This window comes from Mus musculus, chromosome 10 (assembly GCF_000001635.26).
Source record: "Mus musculus strain C57BL/6J chromosome 10, GRCm38.p6 C57BL/6J".
NCBI classification, from domain to species: Eukaryota; Metazoa; Chordata; class Mammalia; order Rodentia; family Muridae; genus Mus; species Mus musculus.
Window position 1 is genome coordinate 121,590,302 of NC_000076.6, and position 23,093 is coordinate 121,613,394.

The following is a 23,093-nucleotide window of genomic DNA, read 5'->3' on the forward strand; positions in this document are numbered from 1 at the left end:
CTCTTTGGTAACAACCAATATTGCTATGAGCAATAGCAGTCAGAGGAAATAGCTTTTAGAAGATTTCTCTTTTTTTAAAAAAAAGATTTATTTTTTATTTATTATATGTAAGTTCTCTGTAGCTGTCCTCAGACAACTCCAGAAGAGGGAGTCAGATCTCGTTACGGATGGTTGTGACCCACCATGTGGTTGCTGGGATTTGAACTCCTGACCTTCGTAAGAGCAGTCGGGTGCTCTTAACCACTGAGCCATCTCACCAGCCCGGAAGATTTCTATTTACTGGTAAAATTAACAATAAAAAATTAAATTTAATGAAAAAAAAAGTCAAAGATAAAGACTGAAGCCTTCAGCCTTCAAAGAGCTGCTGTTTATTTGGTGTTTAGTGGGTATTTACAGTTCAATATTTAAGACCATCAAAGAGCAGGCTAGCAGTCAGGCCAGGCACTGGCCAGCACTGCAGGCCACACCCAGTGATGTGAACTAAACACACACTAGAAATAGCAGACAGCAGGCAGTGAGCTCTGACAGGGACGCTTAGCCCATATGCATGTTCCTAAGACCTCAAGAGCCAGCATTCACCTGACAAACTATATGCAGAGAACCTGGGCATTGTGATTCACATCTGAGATTCCAAAAGCTAAGAGGCTGAAGGGAGAGACACTGGATTTCAAGCTCCCCTGGGCTACATAAGAGAAATCCTGTCTTAAAAGAAAGCCTTAAAGGAAGCCATCCATCTCAGTTGGCTTCAACTGTTGACATAGCCTAGGTTCACCAGAGGAATCACGACCAAGGGACTGACATCCTGACTATTGAGGACTGGTCTGTGGAACTATGTCCTGACTCTGAGTTGATAGGAGAGGAAGCAGCCGGCTGTGGGCACCACCACTCCCTGGGTAGGTGGTTCTGGACTGTGTAGGAAAACCAGCTGCGCTTGCTTTAGCCTGTGCTGATTCAGCAAGCCGTGCTCCTTTGTGGTTTTAGCTTCAAGTTCCTGTCCTGACTGCCCTCAAGACTGACGTGACCTGGAGGCTGGGTGAGCTCTCCCTCCCTTAAGTCACCCCTGGCCATGCTATTTGCCCCATCGCCGGAATGAAACGGACAGAACACAAGCTGCACGGGTAAGCGGAGACAGCGCCAGCGACCCCAGCGGAGGAGGGCTGGCGGTAAAGCAGGTCTGAGAACAGCGGTAACAGTAGAAGGGAGTCTTAGAAGAGAGGTAACTGTAGTCTGATATCAGAAGAGGCGCATGAGCTCGCCTCAGTACACAGAGTTCCCAGGAAGGCCCTGCAGAACAGTGAACCCTCGAGGGAACGTCTGATCTGTCAGCCTGGCTGGGAGATGGGAAGGGACACTGAGGAAGATTAACGGAAGCCGTCAGCAGTGACCAGCCAGCTCTGGAAACAACGGGCACAAATACCGTTTCCAATCACTAGAAACATGCTAGCAGGGGAGAGATGGTTCAGCCATTATGGGTAATGGACACGCTTCCTGAGGTTAATTCCCAGCAACCACGGGGTGGCTCACAACCATCTGTAATGGCATCTGATGCCCCCCCCCCTTTCTGGCATGCAGATGTAAAAGCAGATAGAATACTTACATACATAATGTAAAAAATTCTTAAGAAAAAAAAAAAACCCTAAGGTGGGAAAAGGAGGCTCTTTGTAATAATTCTGGAAAAGACTTGGTATATTTCACTATGTAGAATTTATTTTTTATAAAAAATGTGTTGACACCAGCACCTGCTTCTAAACCGACTTAATTAGGAAGCTATTCTCTTATAGAATACACATTGGCATTGAAATATTTAAAGAAATGTAATGGCTATCTATGAAAGATATCTATGAAAGTTTTGATTGTTACCCCACAGCTTATGTGTCTACACACACAGAACCGAACATTCCCAACTTTACATTCGATTTGTTAGTCAGTTTTCCACTGCTGCATTTCATAAAGAACTTTAAAGTTTCATAAAAGGAAAGAAAATTAAGGTACTAATCCCAAGAAACGGCTGTCACTGGAAGCTGAGCCGAGCCTCTGTCAGTGTGATGCACACGCAGACAGACTCAGCACAAGCTTGCAGTGCAGGGCCCACAGCAACCCCACCTAAGCAAGGCTTCGGCTACTTCCGAAGATGCTTTCCTCGTTTCTGTGGATGCTTCCCCCAAACTTAAGAAAAGCATGCTTCCTTCGGCTGGTAACTAACAAGAGACAATGCACAACTGAAGGAAGGCAAATGCTAGTTAACTTCTATTTAGTTTCCTTGTGGGTGTTTTGCCATGCTAGGAATTGAACCCAGGAATTGTACGTGCTAGGCAGTGTTCTACCACTGACCCACCTCCAGCTCTTGATTTAAGAATTCTTCTACCTTGAGCCAGGGAGCCACTTACTCGTAACCTGTTTCCTATGCGGGCCGGGGCTCTGCTTTCCAGTTTGCTTACGTAAGTCTCAGGCGCTAAAACGCGGTGCTGGACTCTGGCGCAGTGACTGAGCGGGAAAGACATAATCCAGTGCCTGGCGCATAAAAACCAGTCCACACGTGGAGTGGCACTCTCATAAAAGCCAGTCCCATGCCTGGATGTCACTCTCCTAGTCTCTCTGCTTCCAGGCAGGGTCTCACTGTGTAGCAGAGGCTGACCGCTGACCAGGAATTTGTAAGCCTCCTGCCTCCATCTTCCAACTGCAGGGATTACTGGATATGACTCCAACTGAGGTGTTCTGTCTTATCTTATTTATAAAATTTAATGTTTGAGCCGGGCGTGGTGGTGCACGCCTTTAATCCCAGCACTTGGGAGGCAGAGGCAGGTGGATTTCTGAGTTCAAGGCCAGCCTGGTCTACAGAGCGAGTCCCAGGAGAGCCAGGGCTACACAGAGAAACCCTGTCTTGTAAAACCGAAAAAAAAAAAAAAAATTAATGTTTGTTTTTTTTTGAGTGTAAAAAAACAAACAAACAAAAAAACAGTCGTGTTGGTCAAATCCCAGGGGTCTCCTTTGCCTGCTATTCAATACAAATATTTCACAACGAACTGTAAGCATCTAATTTATACTCTGGCTTTTGTGCTTTAAGAACACAAACCTCTAGCTGTCCTCTGACCTTCCTGGTTCTTCCATCTTCCAGTGCCCACATACTTACATCACACAACTATACAACAAGGAATGCCCAAACACTGTTCTCATACCAGTATATTCAGGAATTAGACAGTTAGTGCAAATATCTAATTTTAAAGATCTTTTCTAAGAGCTTACTTCATAAAGATTCACAAAAACTTCTACAGTTACATCTTCTTAAACAAAGACATTCCAGAGTGAGTTAGTTAAACGTTGTGCTTAAAGGTTACCAAAGAGACGACCATTTCCCAAATACCTACCTTTAGGTAATTTTTAAAAACTTTAGCATCAGGCTGCTGAAGTGCTTGACAGAACTCCTGGGTGACAAGAAAGGGAAGACAGGAAACTCCATTTAAAACAAGCCCGTGGTACTCTTTTTACATTATGGTTAACAAAAACATCTTATATCATAACCACTTTACACGCTTAGCACAGTAATGTTCAGTACGTGTGCAGCAGGTCTCACAGCATCTGTCTTTCTGCACAAACGGACACGTCTAGCTGAACAGGAAGCTGCAGGTCCCAGTGAGAGACCCTGTCTCAAAAACCAGGTGGCGGCTCCTGAGAAATGATACCCAAGGTGGACCTCTGGGGTCTGCAAGGACGAACACACACACACACACACACACACACACACACCACACACAATCCTGCTGTACAGAACAAGTACAGATAAACTTTGTGGACATTGTGCTAAATCAACCAACCAGTCACAGAAAGACCAAGAAAAAAAAAAAAGACACAATTCTACTTTTATGAGGCCTCTAATAAAACAGTCAGTTAGAGAATCACAGTGTAGCAGGGTGGTTGCCAGGACCTGGGAAAGAGAACTTAGTAATAGGAAGAAAACCTAATTATGTAAAAAGGCCTGTCTAATGCATCTAATGCTGTATAAACAGAACACTGGTCCTTAATTAATATTGTACAGAAGACTTAAAAATGTTAAGCTACAGGGGCTGGAGAGATGGCTCAGCGGTTAAGGGCACTGACTGCTCTTCCAGAGGTCCTGAGTTCAATTCCCAGCAACCACATGGTGGCTCACAACCATCTGTAATGGGATCTGATGCCCTCTTCTGGTGTGTCTGAAGTATACTTACATAAAATAAATAAATAAATTAATTTTTAAAAAATGTTAAGCTACATCCTGTGTGGGGGTCTTCTTATTGCAATGAACCTGAAGAAACCCGCCAAACACTGTGGGAGTCCATGTGAACCAGTTTTCAGGCTTGGTGGCCGATTGGTCATCCTGTTGGCCCCTTTACACACGAGCCTCTGACGCTAGCTGACATTCAGATCCAGTCTGACACTAGCTGCAGGAACCACTGCACAGGATCTAACAAAAACATGGGCTACTTACTCTAAGTGTCAACGTACAGGTAACCTTCTAAGCACCCATCCCAAAACAGAATTTCAGATCAACAATCAGACCCGGACAATCAGACCCCGACAGACACCACCCCAGGCTGAAGCTCTTGCATCTGCTGCTGTTGTCTTGCTTGCTCCCTCTCTCCTATCCCTTTCCTTCTTCTCTTTTTGTCATGTCCTGCACATGGTAGACGAGCAAGCATGGCATCATTCAACCGCACGCTGACAGACAGATATACTGTCATCTCTGTTGGCGGGCTACAGCTTTTCTTCCTTTTTCTTCTGTTTGCTTTTCAAAAGACGTTCACTCTGCAGCCAGCTGGGCCAGAACTCACTGGATGATCTAAGGTAGGTTTGTTTGGATTCATGACAATCCTCCTGCCCTAGTCTCCTAAATGGACTAAATGGTGAGGCTGCATGCATGGGTGACCACACCCACCTGAATGTTTTCAAATGCATAAAATGCTGTAAGAGCAGAAAAGAAAGCGACTATAACAAATTTTGATTTAAAAAAAATTAATTTGTTTTTATGTGTATGTGCTTGCAATAGTTTATGTCCACAAGCCCTTAGAGGCCAACTGGGTTATCTCTTGGTCCCCTAGGTTTGCAGTTATAGGTGGTTGTGATCTCACGTGTGGGTGCTGGGAAGTGAACCTGGGTTCTGAGCAAGGGCAACCAGCGCTCTACACCATTGAGCCTCATGATGCTGATTTTTAAAATAGTTTGGTAGCAAAATCCAGGACCTTACTAGGTAACAACGTAAGTAGCCCCACCCAATCTCTCACCATTTCAAAACAGCGACACACAAGTAGCATTTGCACGTAGCTCCACCTTCTATGACATGCAAATGTATGCAACACTGGGTTTGGGCAGTCCTCAGACCCTCAGACCTCAATAAATGTGCTAAGTAGGCCACGTGTGGCTCCAGGCAGGCCACTGTGATGTCCACGCCCTGAGGAGGCAGCGGAGGGAGGATGCGGCGGGGGCTTGCCGGGCAGCCAGAGGCCAGTGAGAGACTGACTGTCTCCTGAGGATGGCACTTGAAGCTGTCCTCCAGCCTCCACATGTGTGCACACATGCACATATGCCATGAAAACACATGCACACAGAAAAAGAAAACCTGTGTCGCTACAGACAACGTTACTATTACTGTAACCTATCACTTACGGAATAGGAGGAAACTAAATTTGTATCGGAGTTTAGTAAGACTAAAAACGTAACATTGTTCCCATTCAGTTTCATGGATGACTTCTAAGTCTAGACTCCAGGCTACTCAGCAAGACAAACTGAATGCTATCTGGCTTTCTTGAATTAAAATTTAGATTTGAAGTATACACTCGCATTAATTTAATAGAATTATAAACTTAAGAATAAATTTAATAAAGTCTTAACATCTTTAGGAGAGCTCGTACCTGAATTATTTCTGGAGCAACTTGTAGGGAGGGCAGATATTCTTGTTGAAGATACTGAACACACTCAGGGCCCTGCGGATGAAGAGAGAACTGAGCCATCATCTTTCTGGGCATTGGTAATGCTGGAGAAGCGACAGGAACAAGCATCTGTGCTTTAAAGGCAAGATGGTATGACGATGGAGAACACACGCTGCCTCAGGGGGTTGGAAGCCTGACTCTGTACCAACTTAATCAAAGCCCCCAGCTCTCCATCTGAAGACTGTAGTTGCTAAGTAAGTATCCGTATATATTATATACAAATAATGTACTATGTAATACATAATATACAACAAATATAAATTTCTTGGAGTTAACACTAAGCGCCCAGTACTTGTTAACATTAGTGCTAAGTACTGCTAAAGCCACAACCTCCTGAGTAGTGAAGGCCAGCAGAGAAGGGTGGTCCTATCACCTGGCCACTGAGCAGAGCAGCTCGTGGGGGCACTGAGTGGCCTCGGCTAACGGCCGACTTCACTTCTCTAACCAAGCAGGAAGCAGAGGACAGAGGGCGTGAGCGCAGACCAGGAAGAGAGGGGCCAGGCAGATGGAGTCCTGGCAAGTCAGCTGTGGCTTATTCCTCTTTCTGGGAGAAGGGTGCTAAACTCGGAGGGGGAGGAAGGGGGCAAGAGAGAGGAGGCCAAAAACAACCCTAAGTCTTGCCGGTTCCCAGCGACCACAGAGGAACCCAGGACACTTTGAAAAACACTTCCTTTTTAGCAATGTTATTTCTGAGAGAACAGCTATAAAATTTTTTGAACCTAATACTTTAGAAAACGAAAGGAACAGCAGTAAATGTGTCTGAATTTGGTCATTGTTTTGTTTTGGTCCGGCATGTGGAGACCAGAGGTTGGTACCGGGTGTCTTCACATACTGTTGTGTGCCTTATTGTTCAGACAGGGTCTCTCCTTAAATCTGGAGTTGGCCAACTTGGCTTGGCTGGCCAGTCAGTAAACTCCAAGGAAGATCTACCTGTCTGGACCTATCCCTCTCCACAGCACTGAGAATACAGATCTGCACAGCCATGTCTGGCTTTTGCCTGGGTGCCGAGGCCCTAAACATAGGTCCTTTCGGAGTAAGCAGCTGATGGACTGAGCCATCTTCCCTGCCCTGCATCTGGTAACTTCTAAGAGTTGGTGGTTCCAACCTGAAAGTAACCCAACAGACTCAGTGGTCCACTCTGAGTGTGAAGTCAGCCTGGCTGTCTCAAAACAAATCCAAAAGCGATCCCCCGTTCTTTGGTGTACCTCTCCCTGCCTTAACATCTGGATTCCCATCTACCGTCCTAGCATCCTCCATTACGGGATTCCTTTATCTCCTTTCTGCCTTCACTCATGCACAGGGCTCAGACGGGCCTAGGTCTCAGCCTTCCAACCCCTCAGAGGCCATGTGTCGTCTGTGGGAATGTCCCCTGCGTGGTTCTGAGGAGTCTGAACTTCTCCGTGAGTTCACCCATCCCACTCATTTCCAAATCCCTGCCGGCCATTCTTACCTCTTAAAAGAGAGAAACACACACACACCCCTAAAGCCCCAGGATTTGGGGCCAGGGGAACTGATAGTTCAGAAGGCAAAAGTATTAGTTGCAAGCCTGATGACTGGCGTGCAATCCTGGGGTCGGGACGCACAGTGAAGGAGACATGTGACCCTTAGGAGTTGGCTTCTGACCTCTGTACCTGTGCTGTAGTGCACACACATCTACATCTCTCTCTCTCTCTCTCTCTCTTTCACACACACACACACTTTACATACACACACATCTACATTACACATACACGTACACACCTACTTTACAGACACACATCTACATCACACACATACACATCTATCTACATTACATACATGCACAAGCACACACACATGAGGGGGAGAGGGAAAGGGATATGTTTTTTATTCTGGGACATTAAACTTGTACTCAAATATTTGAAATCAGGAAACAGAAACAATGAAAAATCTGTGACTGAATCAGGGTTGTTGTTTTTTTACTGATTTAGAATGAAGACAATACTTCAGAGCACCATTATTTATGTCTGATTGCTCTTTTTGCATGTACGCCTGCGTGTCAGAAGAGGGCATCAGATCCCTTTATGGTCATGAGCCACCACATGTGTGCCGGGAAATGAACTCAGGTCCTCTGGAAGAGCAGCCAGTGCTCTTATCTGCTGAGCTACCTCTCCAGCCCCAGAACAGCATTCCTAACTGCCTGTCTTCCCTCATCCTAAACTCAAGCATCCATGTTGTTAGTCTCCTCTGCCCTTGGCTTTCACATCAGACTAACTGTTGGTTCCCTTTTTAGGCATCTGTGTGTGTGTGTGTGTGTGTGTGTGTGCGCGCGCGCTCGCGCACCCAATAAGCTATATAGAGACACTGCTGGCCTTACATTTATTATATACATTGCTTGTACATAATATATACAGATAGTGGGCATAGTGTTGAAGTGAGAACCTTCAACTCCCTGTCACAAGGAGACTCAAGTTAAGAGAAGCAGAGGTGCTGAAGCAGAGATCTCGCTCCTTATGGGGACAGGGAATGGGCTGCTTCGCAGTGAGCTGCAGTCTGAGGGAATGCTGGTAAGACCCGAGAAGTTGGAATCAAGACTTTTTGTTAAAAGAAAAACAGTACATTTTTTAAAATGTTGGCAACTAATTCAAGTTATCTGAATCTAAAGTTGTTATGATTTACACACATGACTTACTACTGACCAAGAACTCGGTATGGTGTTGAGAAGGAATCAAAGTCTCTATGCATTGGCACCTGTAATCCCAACGGCTGAGGCAGGACTGCTGTGAGTTTGTGCCAGGCTGGGCTACTGTGTGAAAACCTGTCTGGACAAGCTAATAAGTCAACTAGTAAATAAAAAATAAACCAACTAGTAAAAGGCTGGAGTAATACCTCTGTTGGCAAATCACTTGCTGCAAACAAGAGGACCTGGGTACCCTCCCCCTCCCGCCCCCTAGCACCTACTTTAAACCCACAATAGTTCCCTGGAACAGCCTGCCAGCCATCCTAATAGTGAGCCCCAGGTCTCATCAATATACCCGGTCTCAGAAAAAGACAAGGACAGTAACATCCGAGGGTGACCCCTGACCTACACAAGCGCATATGCACATCCTTGGTGGCAGCTTCTCACCTGTGCACACACAGGCACACACTCACACACGGAGAAGGGACAAGGCAGAGAAATGGGGCTGTGCAGAAGTTGAACTTCTGTGACCTACAGTGTGAAGGACAGCCACAGTCAGGCCCTTCTCAACCACCCACAGAATCAGCGCTGACGTCACCTCGGGAGAGGGTTTATAAGAACACAGTCAGAACCAACTGAAGGCAAAGACGGGAACACTGAGGTGAAGGAGCCGGGGCCAGGCCTTACCCGTTTGAGATGGATTGTTTTCAGAGTCACGGCACACTCAGAAAGCGCCTGTAAAAAGCAAGTTCAAATGTTAACACGGGCAGTTCTTCACTACAAAGCCAGCCTTCTATCCCTCCCGCCTTCAAGCTACTGCACGGAAAATATTGGCAGCTGAGTGTGTGCAAAGCGTGAACAGTGGCAAAGCTACAAGACCGCACAGAAACAGCAAAGACCAGCCCTGGGGCTGGAGAGAGGGCTCAGTGATTAGGAGCACCGGCTGCTCTTCCAGGGGACCAGGGTTTGACTCCTAGCACCGTCATATGGTGGCTCACAGCCATGAGTGACTCCAGTCCAGGGGACCTGACTCCCTTTTCTGTTCTCTTGAGGGTACCAGGCTTGCAGACAGCACACAAGCACACATGGAAGGGAAACTCCCATAGACATGAAACAGACACGAATACATAGTGCAGTCCTAATGCAGTACGCAGGCGGGCATTACCCAACTACGGAGAACTGAGAAAACAACTCTCTCCCGCACAGTGAGTGCTCTGAGATCTGGGACCCGTCACCCGGAAAGCAGGCTGCCTTTTTTTTTTTTTACTTTTTTTTTTTTTTCCTCGAGACAGGGTTTCTCTATAGCCCTGGCTGTCCTGAAACTCACTTTGTAGACCAGGCTGGCCTCGAACTCAGAAATCCACCTGCCTCTGCCTCTCGAGTGCTGGGATTAAAGGCATGCGCCACCACGCCCGACTGAAGGCTGCCTTTTAACACCCTCAGTGGTAGGGGACGCTACTGAGCAGAGTGGCAGGAGCATGGCGTGACGGTGGGCACACTCCATCACTCTGGAGGTCTGCAGGCAAGAGGACTGCCTATAGTCAGAGGGCAGCCTGGTGTGCACAGTGAGATCCTGGCCAACGCCATCCACAGAGCAAAACCAAAGTGAGGAGGGACAGAAAGTGCGGGACACTGAGGAGGAGGGCAAGGAGAGGAGGAGGAGGAGACAGGTGGGGGGGAGGGGGGGTGCGGAGGAGGGAGGGGCTTAGTGGTGAGGCACCTGTCTAGCCTGGGACACCCTTAGCTCCATCCCCTGAACACAAAAATAACTTGATGAACGTCATCAATTCTGTATGGAAACAACCCAGGCAACAGAGCCACCCTCATGAGAGACACTGGAGGTCTACACGTGGTAAACAAAGACTGGGGGGGGGGGGGGAGTGCTCGCTCACCAATACTGTCTGTGCATCTGCCAGGTCAAAGGTCTGCTTCAAAGGTGCCAGGAAACACGCTGGGACGATGTGCTTATAAACAAAGTCGGCAAAGCCCACCGGTCCGTCCTTGCCTCCTGCCAAGAGAAGCCAAGGTTTCATCTTGTTTCAAAAGCCCGCCAGCCCACATCAGGGACATCCATTCCCGGCTCCTGCTTCTGTCTGGATCAGAATTCCTTGCCGTTTCTAACTCTCCCATGAAGCGGGTTGTGGGATGAACGGGTTGTGGGAAGGGTTGAAGCAGTTCTCAGGCTGGAGGTGTTGCCTACTGCAGGCCCACTGACTAGAACACCCAAAGCCTTGGGTTCTTGTTCTAGTAGTGGGGGAGGCTGGGGGAGGGTAGGGTGGGGTGGGGAGGAAGGTGTGGATAAAATCTCAAAAACAAAAGCAAAAAAAAAAAACCTGGCCTCACCCCAGAGCTCCACCAGCTTTGAGAGGATAATAAAACACGTTTTCTGTGCAATCGGATCTGGATAGTCAACGGCTCCTTGGATAATAGTAACCAGCACCTGCTCTACATTTTCTGCACCTGGAGAGAGAAAAACAAAAAACAAAAAAACTACACTTAACTTCAAAAGGAAAACACAACCGGAAGCACGCATTTCAAAACATACAGTTAAGTCAAACACACTTAGAACTTAGAGTGTTATGAAATTCTGTCACTTAGTCCATTAACTGAGCACTTCATTTCTAAGCCAAGATTCCTTTAACCGTTTGAGCCTCTGAATTTTTTTTTTTTTTAAAGACCTTGCTGTGCAGACCAGGCTAGTCTTACAATCACAGATGTCTGCATATCTTTGCCTCCTAAATACTGAATTTAAAGGCACCATGTGATGGTTTGAACGAGAATGGCCCCCTTGGGGTCACATATTTGAATGCTTGGTCCCCAGTGGGTAGACCTAGTATTTGAAAAGGATTAAAAGTATGGCCTTGCTGCAGGAGGCGTGGCCTTGCTGGAGGGAGGTGGTTGGACTTGGGGGTTTCAGAAGCCCACACTGTTTCCAGTCAGCCTGCTCTCTGTGCCTAGTGCCATACTCCAGCACCACGCCTTCCCACTGCCATGCACCCTGCCATGGTGGTCCTGGGCTCACTCTCAGACACTATAAGCATCAAGATCTTTATTCTCTAAGTTGTCTTGGTCATCACAGCAATAGAAAACTAGCCCAAGACACTCACTGTGCTCAGTTTAATCCTCACCCCCCTTTTCCTTTTTTAAGAAAAGGCCTCAAGAACTCGCCCTGAATGCTGTGCAGTCAGAACGGCTGTGCATCTGACTGACCTGCCTCAGCCTCCCAGGTAACGGGGATTACAAGCCCGCACTACTGTGGCTGGCCAGTGCTTGCTATTAACTTTAATGATTCGCACACACTGCACGGCGGGCGGGCGGGCGCACACCCTACCTTGATTCGCGATCACTTCACTCATCCCGCTGCCGGTGACCGTCTGCAGGAAGGCGAAGTAACTCCTCCTCAGCATCTGCTTCTCCAACGCGGCCGACTGGTCGTTGTCTTCCGCTGGTCGCAGCAGCACTTCGAAGATAGCGTGAAGCAGGGGCATGAACATCTGCTGTAAAAACGGGGACACCTGCATCTGGAGGGAAGAATGATTGTTACTGCACCTCAGTTGTGATGGAGAATTGTAACGTGACACTCTGGGTAGAAAATGTCACACAAACTTATAAAAACATACACATTACACGACGACTCGGGATCCCACTCAGCAGGTCTGGGGCTGGAGAGCGCTGCCCTGGTTCAGATCCCAGAACCCACGCGGGAGCTCACAAGCACCCGTAACTTCTGTTCCAAGACATCTGATGCCATCTCTGGCTTCCCAGACACGCACACACATGGCGCACAGGCAGGCGTTCAGACAGAACATTACACGCGCTAAAGTAATCTTAACAAGTTCGACTTGCATCTTATAATTCTCGCTGTCTCAGTAGGCTGACACACATACTGTTTAAGCCTGGTGACCCGAGACCAATCCCCAGAACCCACGCAAGGACGAGGAGAGAACCGAGTCCACAGAGCTCAACTCTGACCTCCGCACCCCGGCATCCACATACACGCTCTAATGAGGTTAAAAATGAAAGAAGAAAGAACGATTTGAGAAGTAACAAGTGGTCACAGTCAAAGGTGACCAAAGGTTAATTGAGTCGGGAGTCCTGGTGCCCCACAGCCCGTTGAGCACTGCGGTACCTTGAACTTGGCCGTGATCTGGTTGATGAGTGGGATGAACTCCTGGAGGTCTTTCGCCTCACAGTCCTTGAGCATGTGCTCCGAGGCCGACGGGATGAACGGGAGCACCTCCTCCTCGAGGCAGATGATCATCCGATGGAGGAAGGTCCGCACACCACTTCGGAGGACGTCCTTTTGCAAGGGGCAGCTGAGGGCTGGCAGGAAGGTCTGTAAGCAGTCCAGGTAGACCTGGGAGCAGCCGCACTGTTTCACAGTCTGCTTGTTGCTGAAGGCCTTGCTGGTTCGACTGCGTGACCAAAAACCAGGCAACCCAGTTTAGTGTTAGTCTTAAAAAAAAAAAAAAAAGCCCTTAGGAGGCAAAGGCAGGCAGATTTCTGAGTTCGAGGCCAGCCTGGTCTACAAAGTGAGTTCCAGGAAAGCCAGGGCTATACAGAGAAACCCTGTCTTGAAAAACAAACAAACAAACAAACAAAAAAGGCCTAACAGCAGGAAACCAATGGCTTCCTACATGAGACTCAAGTCCATCCTTAGTTAACAGTTATGTGAAAATGACGGCTTCCAGATTGTCATTACAGAACAAAACGTCAAGTTAAGTTAAGCAAACAGGATGCAGTTAAACATAAGCTGAGTCTATTCTTTTCATATGCTTTTTAAAAATCCTGACATCAAGTCTGCAAGAAAAAAAAATGTACTTAGTGTGACTAAGCCATTAGGCAATCTGTGTGTGCTACTCATGAAAGTTAAAAACAACCTAATGACACTCACAGCCAAGTAAGTTCCTCCTATCTCCCGAGGCCTGGCTCTCCTGCTGCACTTTACAGTGTACAACAACCTCCCAGGATAACTCAGCAATCACTTCAATCTCCATGCTGCTAATAAAAAAATGTAGGGAGAGTAGTAAAGGTGGGCTTGGGCCTTTGAGACACGCTAACACTACGGAGCGAGCGTCAGGACACCTCCTGAAGGCCAATGTTAAAGCCCAATGTCACAGTGGCTGCTGGGACACAAGACGCTTTGGCTCGCCTCCTGAGACACAAGACCGACTCACACTAAGGACTCGGCCCCAGAGTACAGAGGATCTGGAGAGCCTGCATGACGAACTCGCAGCTAGCAAGGCTCTGTGCTCTCTGCCGCTGCACTTCTGACTTACTGGAGAGACACAGGGCTATACAACCCTCTGAGTAACTGACTTGGCTTTGCAAACAGTTGAGTGTGTCCATGTCAGAAAGACCCGCACTAGAGGTCCTGCCTACACGGATGCACATCTTTTGCTGTGCAGACACACAGCCGTACAATCTCAGCTGCACCTGGGCTCACCTGGCGAATCCCACTGCGTGGTTGAGACTGTCTGCAAGAGATGCTTGTCTCTCTTCATCCTGCGCCATCATCAGCTTTTCCAACAGAACCTTGAACCTCTCCATCAGTGGTGTCAGGAGGTCCTTCATTAAGGCCTGCTTATTTTCTGCGGGGTATTCACTGTTAACAATCAGCGCCCCGGCCGTTTCGTAAATGAAGAGCTGATCGTCGCTACTCAGCAAGGACTGGTATCCGTTCTCCTACAAGGAAGTTTGGTCATAACTGAAAATTAGGTTTTAGTGCCTCTCCTTTAATTTAATCAAGCATGAGAGACAGGAAATACACTCTACCACATTGGCTCTTACATCAAGTACTCATACAAGAACGGAATTTCTGCCACAATCCCAGACTGAAAATGGAAGCAGAGGTTAAAGTCTCCTAGTTCTAACTCTTGTGCTGGGCAAAGGGTATTACTTCCTGGTACCCTGTGTCCTCATGCCCGAGGCGCTAAGATAAGCCCTAGCCTTGTACTTGAGCGAGCAAGCAGATCAATGAACTAAACTTTAGTCCTGACCAACTCTGCAGAGGTTCCTAAGATAACTGTTACTGCCCGATACAATATGGCTGTTTGGATGCCTCAAGGGTCAGCAAACTGCTGAGAAAAGCTGGCATGAACTGGGCAACGAGAGTGAAGAATTCCATTAAATGAATGCTGCTATCTTGCTTGCAACACAACAGTGTAGGTGGTGACTCAGCACAAAGAACCCTGGCTGCTGTTGCAGGGGATGGGCTGCCACTCCCAGCAACTGCGAGGCAAGCAGCACAGCACCATCACCATCTGTAACCGCAGGCCTGGGGACGCCAGCGCCCTCTCCCAGCCCACAGAGGTACTGTACACACGTGATGCACAGCTACACATGCAGGCAGACAAAACACACATGCATATATGACTAAAAATCAAAAACACACGTAAATCAAAATGTACTTACTTATAAGCCATCTCAACGTAAATAAATCCTTTCAGATACTGGAAGGATTAACATCTAAACACTAAGTCTGAAGACCCGCATTTAACAGTACAGAGGAATCAGGACACCCTCCGCACTGCCAGCTTCCTTCCACTGCTGCTGTGCTTGTTATCAAGACAAGCTGGCAAACGGATCTCAGTAAACTCTGCACACACCGCCCGCCCACCCCTTCCACTATGAGAAACAAAGCTGTCACGCACAGTCTCAGTGGTGCCCTGGAGATACTTACCGGTGGAGAAAGGGCTAATAAATCCTGTATTCTATTCAAAATCTCCTCAATGTAAGGATTCATTTGTTTACTGAATGAAATCAAAAGGAAGACAGTAAGTAGGTGAGATGCGCACAAGCTGCTGAAAGATCAAGTTCCCACTTAGACACAAGGAAGCCAAAGCTCACGTCTATGCGAGCTACTCCGATCACGAAGATTAATGTTAAAGTCTGTGTGCTCTGCAGCGATGCACTGTCAAGGCAGTGACCCGGCTGGCAGCCCAGTAAGTACCAAACGGAAGGGTACTTATGAAGAACACTATGTACAGCAGGCTGTGTTACGGTGACTTTCAAGCTGGGCATCTCCACACATCCTGGTGCTGGATGGAGGGAGGCAGGGGCAGAGCAAGCTAGACTCTGTCATCTCCAGGACCAAGAAAACCAACAAAAAATATGCACCGTGGCCTAGGGAGACGACGCTCGCTCAGTCTCAGCACGTGGACGCGCTGACTGCAAACCCGCTGGCCCGACCGAGTGTGTTCCCTGCTCCCACCGTGGGAAGGCTGTCTCCTCTTCACATTCGCCACAGCACGCATGTACTGCTCACCCCAGACATCCAAACCACACCCACCCTCAGCGGCCTCCGCAAGCACACACGCAGCACCGAAAGCCGATACTTACTTGAGAGATTTGACAAATCTAGAAAACAGGTAGGCGGTTCTGCTCCGGACTTTAGCACTGGAATGCCACAGACCTCTGTGATCTAAGAAAGCCATCTAAGGGAAGAGACACTCATTAGCTCTGCTCCCACTCAAGGACTCCATTGTCATGCTGCATTTAAGACAGGGTTTCTCTGTGCAGCCCTGGCTGTCATGGAACTCGCTCTGTGTCCTGGCCTCAAGCTCACAGAGATCTGCCTGCCTCTGCCCCCTACAACACCCAGCACCGTACTACAATTCTGCTCACATCAAACTGTACACTTTAATAGGCAGGGACCAGGAATTCAGAAGTAATGTCATATTACACACAGATAGGCCCTGAAGGACTGGGTTTAGTAACTGTCTCTCAGGTTTAGATAACCTCTTAATTCTGAGAAAAGCTACAAACAACAAAGACAGAATGCGAGCTGGACACTCAAAGCAGAGCGTGGCGCACACTTACGAGTACACACGGAATGTGCTGAGGTTCAACTGTGAAAAACTTCTCATAGCGAACAACAGTTTCAAAGAACTCCAGGGTCACAGACGTGTGCTGGTAGGAGCTGACTCCTGATGTCACCAGCTGGAGAGGAAATGGAGAAACTATCCTTGCTTACTGTAGCATCCAAAGGTCCCGCTGTAAAAATCACGCCGAGCTCTAACCATTACGACCCCCTGTGAGCTTACAGCACGGCACAAAGGACAAATACGTTTCCGGGGAAGGACCCTCAGTATACCTACCGTCCGCATCATGTCCTGCAAAGCACTCGCTTTTGACACGTCACCTGAGAAGTGAGCGCCGTGGGACACCGGGAGAGCTTCCGCCAGCATGTACAGCAACCGCACGGCTACTTCAACCTCCATGAAGCGCGTGGTCTGCCAGTTCCTACCAAGGCACAGTATCGTATGTCTGTGAGATCTCAACGTGAACATTCTGTAGTACTTTAGATACACAGGACAGAAACCCACCACAGTCCTCTCAACGACATTGCCACCTGCTCCTCTAATGAGCCCTCATTATCCACACTCCTGTAACCAACCCAAGGAAACCCAGGGTTCCCAACAACCATGGGAGGGGAAAAGAGACAGAAACAGCATGAGGGTGAAGGTGGTGGGAACACATGCAACGCAACTTAAATCACAGAGGTAGAGACAGGAGATATCACAGAAGCAAAGCAAGCTGTTTGCAGACCCGTGAGGAGAGGTGAACACGACGGAGCCGAGAGGAGAGCTTACTCAGGCGGAAGACTTACTGCAGCGTGGCACTGAAGACCCTGCGAACAGAAGCCAGCACGAGCTCCGGGGACACCTGAGCAAGTCTGTCCAACAGTAACTTCAGCTGTTTTCTGTATTCTACAAACATGGCTTCATCTTCACCCTGTGACACAAGTTAAAAGCCCTGTCTTAAAGTTTTAAGGCGCCAGCATCAAGATGACTCAGCTATTAGGAGCACTCAGGGTGGGAGGAGGGAGCCAACACCCAAAGCTGTCCTCAAGTCTCCACAGCCATACCCTGGCCCGCGCTCACAACTGCACACACAATAAGGATGGATATATCTATCTATATCTATCTATCTCAACCATTCACGCACACACACGTACACACACATCAATACACATAGACCCCTATATATTTAATTTTGAGATCTTAAAATTACATAATTGATCAGTTACCTCATGCCTTTTATCTTCAAATAATTAAAAAAAAATCATAACGGCTCAGCAGCACTTCCCTTCTGCTGCTCATTAACTAGTAATTCCAAAATTAACCATAGCCATCAAAGGCCTGGGTCCTAAGGCCCCTGGAGGAGGGCAGGGCCAAGCATTAGGGTATGGGGCCGCATCAGGTTTGAGACTTGCCTGTGCTCTCTGCTCCCCCTCCCCACCAAATACTGACAACATTAGGAAGGCCTGGGGCTGCTGTGTTGCTCACTGTCACTATTACTCTGTGACATCCATTTCTAATACAGCATCTTAGCACACGGCTAACCAACATGTGCCCGAGTTTCCAGGAAGCAGTGGACAGCCCCTGAAATTAGCAGGAGGCTGATGCTCACGAGCCTGGACAAGTCTTGTAGCTGAACAAGTCCGGGCAGGGAAGGCCCCTTCTCACCCTCCCTACTGGCTGGTGACCTGAGGCCTGTTGACTGGGCCTTGATCCAGCACTCTGATTAAACGTAAACCGAGAGAAGATCATCGGGTACCGCTTTTCTTTCCTTTCCTGCCATAGACATAATCCAGGACCTGCGTGTAATAAGCAAACGCTCTACCACTGACCTGCACCCCAAACACACACCATTTTTTTAAAAAATAGGATTCTTGTTTTTTTGTTTTGAGAAAGACTCTCACTACGCAGCCCAGTACGTAGCCCAGGCTGGCTTCACATTTATGACAGTATTTTTTTTCTAAGGCTGCCAACTGCTGGGATTTCAGGCATGCGCGCGTGCGTGTGTGGTGTGTGTCATGTTCTCTCATGAAGGCCTGGGACTCGGTGTCTAGGCCAGGCAATGTACTCCAGGGATCCACCCCCCCACTTGCCTTCCTCGCTCTGGGACAACAAGCTCACATCACCAAGTCCAGCCTTCCAGTCATTAAGCCCTGATCTTAATGCTTACACAGCAAGCACTTTGCCAGATGCCCCCCAACCCCTTAGACAACGAAGGATTCAGAGGTCTCTGTAAGTGTCACCCCAAACTAGCAGTGATACAAATAACTCCACCAGTATAAACAAGGTTGATTAAAACACACTAAATTTTTTTTTTTTTTTGGTTTGGTTTAAAGGGCTCTAAAACTAAAATATAAATTACTAATTTGCTGCAAACAAACAATAAAATTAAAACTTTTTTCTTTGGTGCACAACTCCTTACCTCATTTTCAAAGTTATATTCTTCATCATAAGTCAATTTTTTCATAACGGCCAACATGATTGCCTAAAATCAGTAATAAAATAGCATGTTAGTTCTTTTTTTGTTGTTTTTCGAGACAGGGTTTCTCTGTGTAGCCCTGGCTGTCCTGAACTCACTCTGTAGACCAGGCTGGTTGTTCTTTTTAATCTGGAAGTCTCCAAGGCAAGACCATCAGCTTTAGATGGTCTTGCCTCACCCACTGCAAGGGCTCAGGGAATCTCATGGGAGCAGAGGTGGAAGCGAGACATGGGGTGGAGTCTGCCTTGAAGGGAGACTACTTAAGACTCAGGAAACAAACAACTCACCAGAAGTCCCTAAAGCTCACCAGCCTCACTAAGCCCCGCCCCCCCAGGGCCCTTCACCCAGGAAGGACTGCAGGGAATGGACTCTAACACGTGGTGCAGAGAACTCCGAGACTGTGGCTTTTCAGTGAAGCAGCTGCCTCCATGGAGCAATCCCTCACCCACTGAGAGGTGAGGAACCCCGACTGACTTGGGAAAACAGATCTACACTGGTTTGAAAGAAGCCACTTACCTCTACATTAGCTTTTTGCTGATCCGAGAGCACAGGAAGCTTAAAATAAAAAGTAAACAACATTTACTTGGTTTTCTGATGCTATATTTGCTTATCAAAGTATTTTCTAATCAATTCTTCTAAGACATACACAATGGAGCTTCTGGCACAATTAGGGGTCAGAACATTTTCCAGCATTCACAGGTCCCCGGGTCTAATATGAAAATAAAATACACACATTTCTGCTGAGTAGTCTGACAGCAAATCTATAGTTAACAGATTCCCATTTAGATGTAATAATTTTGTCTAATAAATATCTTAATATATAGGCAAAAGATAATTAGATTGAGTCTTTTATCATATATTTAGAAAGAATTATGCTGTATGCATTGAAGGACGCTTTTGCTGTTTTGAGACTCACTATTTAGTCACGGTACCTGAAACTCATGCTATTGCCCAGACTGTCCTTGAACTCAGAGATCTACCTGTCACACCGACAGCTGAGATTAAAGGCATGCACAATCACGCTCAGCTTTTTACAAACAGTGCAAAGGAAAGCTAAGATAAATCACTGCGGGAAGATCAGTTTCTCCACTGCTATTCCCTTAACTCTGCATGTAAGCGGTTCTATTGCTAAGAATTAAGGGCTGGGTGGAGAGGAAGCTCAGCGGCAGGGCGTGCTGAGCATGGTCCAGGCTCTGAATTCAGTTCCCAGCACTGCAAACAAAACCTAACTCATCAGCCCACAGAGGGGTGATGGTGTGGAATGCTGACCTCTGAGCATGGAGGCCCCTGCACCCACAGAGTCAGCCCCTGTGGTTAACTTATCAGGAATGGGCCACCAGCACTCTGACGAGGATTGCAGGAGGAAGGGGAAGGGGAAGGGGGTCCATGAGGCCCCACCCCTTCCTTGAGGAGCTGTTATAGCTGCTAAGGAACAGGGAGAGATTTTCTTCAGTGATGCAGCCTCTGGGAGGGGGCTCATGCTCTGTATACAACCCCTCGCCTACACTCCTATGAACAACTGTAATGAAATTCATTAAACCCCAAAGGACATCAAAGCAGGACTCAGAAGGAGACAAAGGTACCGGTAGGACAAGAGGGGACAAGAATGGGTAATGGGGGAGAGGTGGGATTGAAATGTATTATATACATGTATAGAAGTCATTCGGAAACACTAAGTATAATTAGTATGTAGGAACAAAACTGTAGCAGAGTAGGAATGGCCTCTCATCCTGTGTCAGGATGGAGTTAATGAATCTTTACAACACTGCACAGCACCGTATGGAAACCACAACATTTCATGCTGTTACTGGGAAACCACTGTCAAAGGGAGGAATTTAACACATTTCCACTATGTGCGGGGACAAATTCAGTTTTAAAACAACAGAAACAAAGAAAACAAGCCCAGGCTGTGTTTATGACTTAGGTGTGTGTGTCATGCTGCTCAAGCTGGTCTTGAACTCGCAGCAGAGCCGTCCACAACCCTGAGCCCAGCGCCCACCCATCCCAAGTGCTGCGTTCCCAGGCATGGCTCACATGTCCAGCCCAAAGTCTGCAACTTAATCACTGTTTGTCTAAATTTAATTTTTAAAGTAACAACTAAAAAAATACAAAATGCAGTAAATAATTAATATGATATATATAGATATACATCTATATCTATATATATATGTGTGTGTGTGTGTGTGTATCTATCTACCCATCTATATAACTATCATCTATATGTGTGTCTTGTCTTTTTTAGTATTTTCACTTTTTATCAGTTCTTTCTATATCCAAGAGACAGCACTGGCTTACCTGTTTCAGGATATGGAGATAATCATAACAAAACCCAATGATGTTGGAGGAAATGTCATCGTCCTCGTGAACTAGCAGCTGTAACATAAGTGGCACTTTTGTCTCAATAGCTTCCAGTGCCTCCTGCGCATTCTTGACAGCCCCATTCTTAATTAATTTAGTCCAGCTAACTATTAACGACTGTCCCATTCCATTTACCAGCTTAGAAAATCTGGCCACGAAGTCCAAATCTTCTTCCTAGAAGCAAGAAGCAAAGCCCTGGATTACATCCGTCTGCCTTGGGCAGGAGGAAAACCTCTGACCCTTAGCCAATTACAGGGCTCAATGTAAAAAGACAAATGATGCAATCCGTGATTGACGCACAGGGGTTTGTGTGGGTGGGCGAATGTGCCACAGTCAACAGCCAGCTCCTCCCTCTACCACGGCTCTCAGGGACGGCACTCAGGCCACAGCATCTCAACGGAAGTGCTTTTACCTGCTGAGCACTCCCCTGCACCCCAGAACTCAACATTAAGACAACTACCAATTTTGTCAATGTGATAGAAACATTATCAGAATTTGAATTTTTCTGCAACCATCATTATCCAATAGTACTTTAAAAGCAACTTAAATGTTTGCCTGCATGTACATCCATGCAACATGTATGCCTGGTGCTTAGAGAAGCCGGAAGAGGGCACAGGGTCCCCAGGAACTGCAGTTACAGACTCTGGAAGACAGATGCCCAGTGTTCTTAACCACCCAGTCATTTCTCCATTAGCAACTGTATTTTATGTGTGAGTACACTGTAGCTGTCTTCAGACACACCAGAAGAAGCCATCAAATCCCATTACAGATGGTTGTGAGCCACCATATGGTTGCTAGGAATTGAACTCAGGACCTCTAAAAGAGCAGTCAGTGCTCTTAGCCCATAGTAACTGTATTTTAATGAAGATAGTCCTGTGGATATTACCAATCTTGTTAAAATAAATAAATAAATAACAGGGGTGGGTGGGTAGGCGTAAATGAAAGAAATCTTTGACCCTTCTTCCCTAAGTGCCCATTACTGAGCACAGTCTATGACATCAATGCTGCTGCACTGTGTGTAACACTTACAACAGTCCTTCCTTTCTGAGACTGTTTCACTCAGGCCTTAACTTTCCTACAAAGACACAAAGTTACTACATGGTGGCGGGCTTCCAAGTCTCTGCCAGTGGTACAGGAAGGCCTGGGTTATTTAATTACCCTTCAACCGTCCTCCCATAGAGACAGGGGCTCTATCTTTGAGATTATTTTCTTAAGCAACCTCAGATTCTAAGGAAGACGGGAGAAGGTAATAATAAAGCTATCCTGGGTCCATGAAGAAGGATCCTCCTAATGCCGCGTTACTGTCATTGTCACCAGTAAAAAGCTGTCTCAGGATCAAGCAAGGCCACGCCAAGCCGGGGCCCAGGCAGTGAAGGAGAGAGTTGACTCTAGGAAGCCGTCATCTCACCTCTCCAAAGGCACTTGCACACACGCATGCGCACAGATGTGCGCTACACAAATTACATTAAAAGCTCAGAGACGTCCGAGGAAGCCTTTTCTTCAGCGCTGCAAACTTGCAAAATGCACGCACCATCCTGGGTGGGTGTGACCAAGTGTGCAAGGAACATGCCGCTGATCCTAGCTGTGGTCACCGTCAGTCCAAGGACAGTCCCCAAAACTCGGGGGTTGAGGGGGAAAGCTACTCTAACAGTTTTCAAAGCTTAGGTTTAAGACATCCACTGACCTGGTCAATGCTGAAAAACCCAGCAGTCTGTAATACTTGACACAGGGACTCTACGAGTTTCATCTTATCCACAGGGTCCATCCCTTTATTTACAATCTCGAACAAGCAGTCACATGCTTCTTCCCGTAGAACCTCTACGGACATGTGACCTAGCAGCATATTTATAAACCTG

The 23,093-nt window shown here is 47.2% G+C and overlaps 1 protein-coding gene and 1 long non-coding RNA gene across 9 annotated transcripts in view; both read right to left on the reverse strand.

Annotated features, from left to right (window-relative positions):
• Xpot (exportin, tRNA (nuclear export receptor for tRNAs)) overlaps positions 1-23,093 on the reverse strand; it is a 39,127-nt gene that overhangs the window by 2,922 nt on the left and 13,112 nt on the right. For 6 of the 8 annotated variants that reach the window (XM_030245308.1, XM_030245306.1, NM_001359618.1 and 3 more), the window contains exons 8-24: positions 22,922-23,090; positions 21,175-21,411; positions 19,396-19,434; positions 18,823-18,885; positions 17,210-17,334; positions 16,698-16,842; positions 16,420-16,539; positions 15,940-16,034; positions 15,281-15,350; positions 14,045-14,283; positions 12,728-13,013; positions 11,930-12,119; positions 10,942-11,058; positions 10,491-10,606; positions 9,286-9,333; positions 5,883-5,954; positions 3,366-3,422 (exon numbers count right to left, since the gene is read on the reverse strand). In XM_030245308.1, the coding sequence (XP_030101168.1) occupies positions 3,366-3,422; positions 5,883-5,954; positions 9,286-9,333; positions 10,491-10,606; positions 10,942-11,058; positions 11,930-12,119; positions 12,728-13,013; positions 14,045-14,283; positions 15,281-15,350; positions 15,940-16,034; positions 16,420-16,539; positions 16,698-16,842; positions 17,210-17,334; positions 18,823-18,885; positions 19,396-19,434; positions 21,175-21,411; positions 22,922-23,090 (2,188 nt within the window). The remainder of the gene's footprint in view (positions 1-3,365; positions 3,423-5,882; positions 5,955-9,285; positions 9,334-10,490; positions 10,607-10,941; positions 11,059-11,929; positions 12,120-12,727; positions 13,014-14,044; positions 14,284-15,280; positions 15,351-15,939; positions 16,035-16,419; positions 16,540-16,697; positions 16,843-17,209; positions 17,335-18,822; positions 18,886-19,395; positions 19,435-21,174; positions 21,412-22,921; positions 23,091-23,093) is intronic. The other 2 variants (XM_030245307.1, XM_006514207.4) reach the window with 1 other exon arrangement.
• Positions 8,284-9,279, reverse strand: Gm35816. Its single transcript, XR_380888.2, has 2 exons — positions 8,618-9,279; positions 8,284-8,512 (listed from the first exon to the last, which is right to left on the reverse strand). It is a non-coding gene; the product is annotated as a predicted gene, 35816 (long non-coding RNA).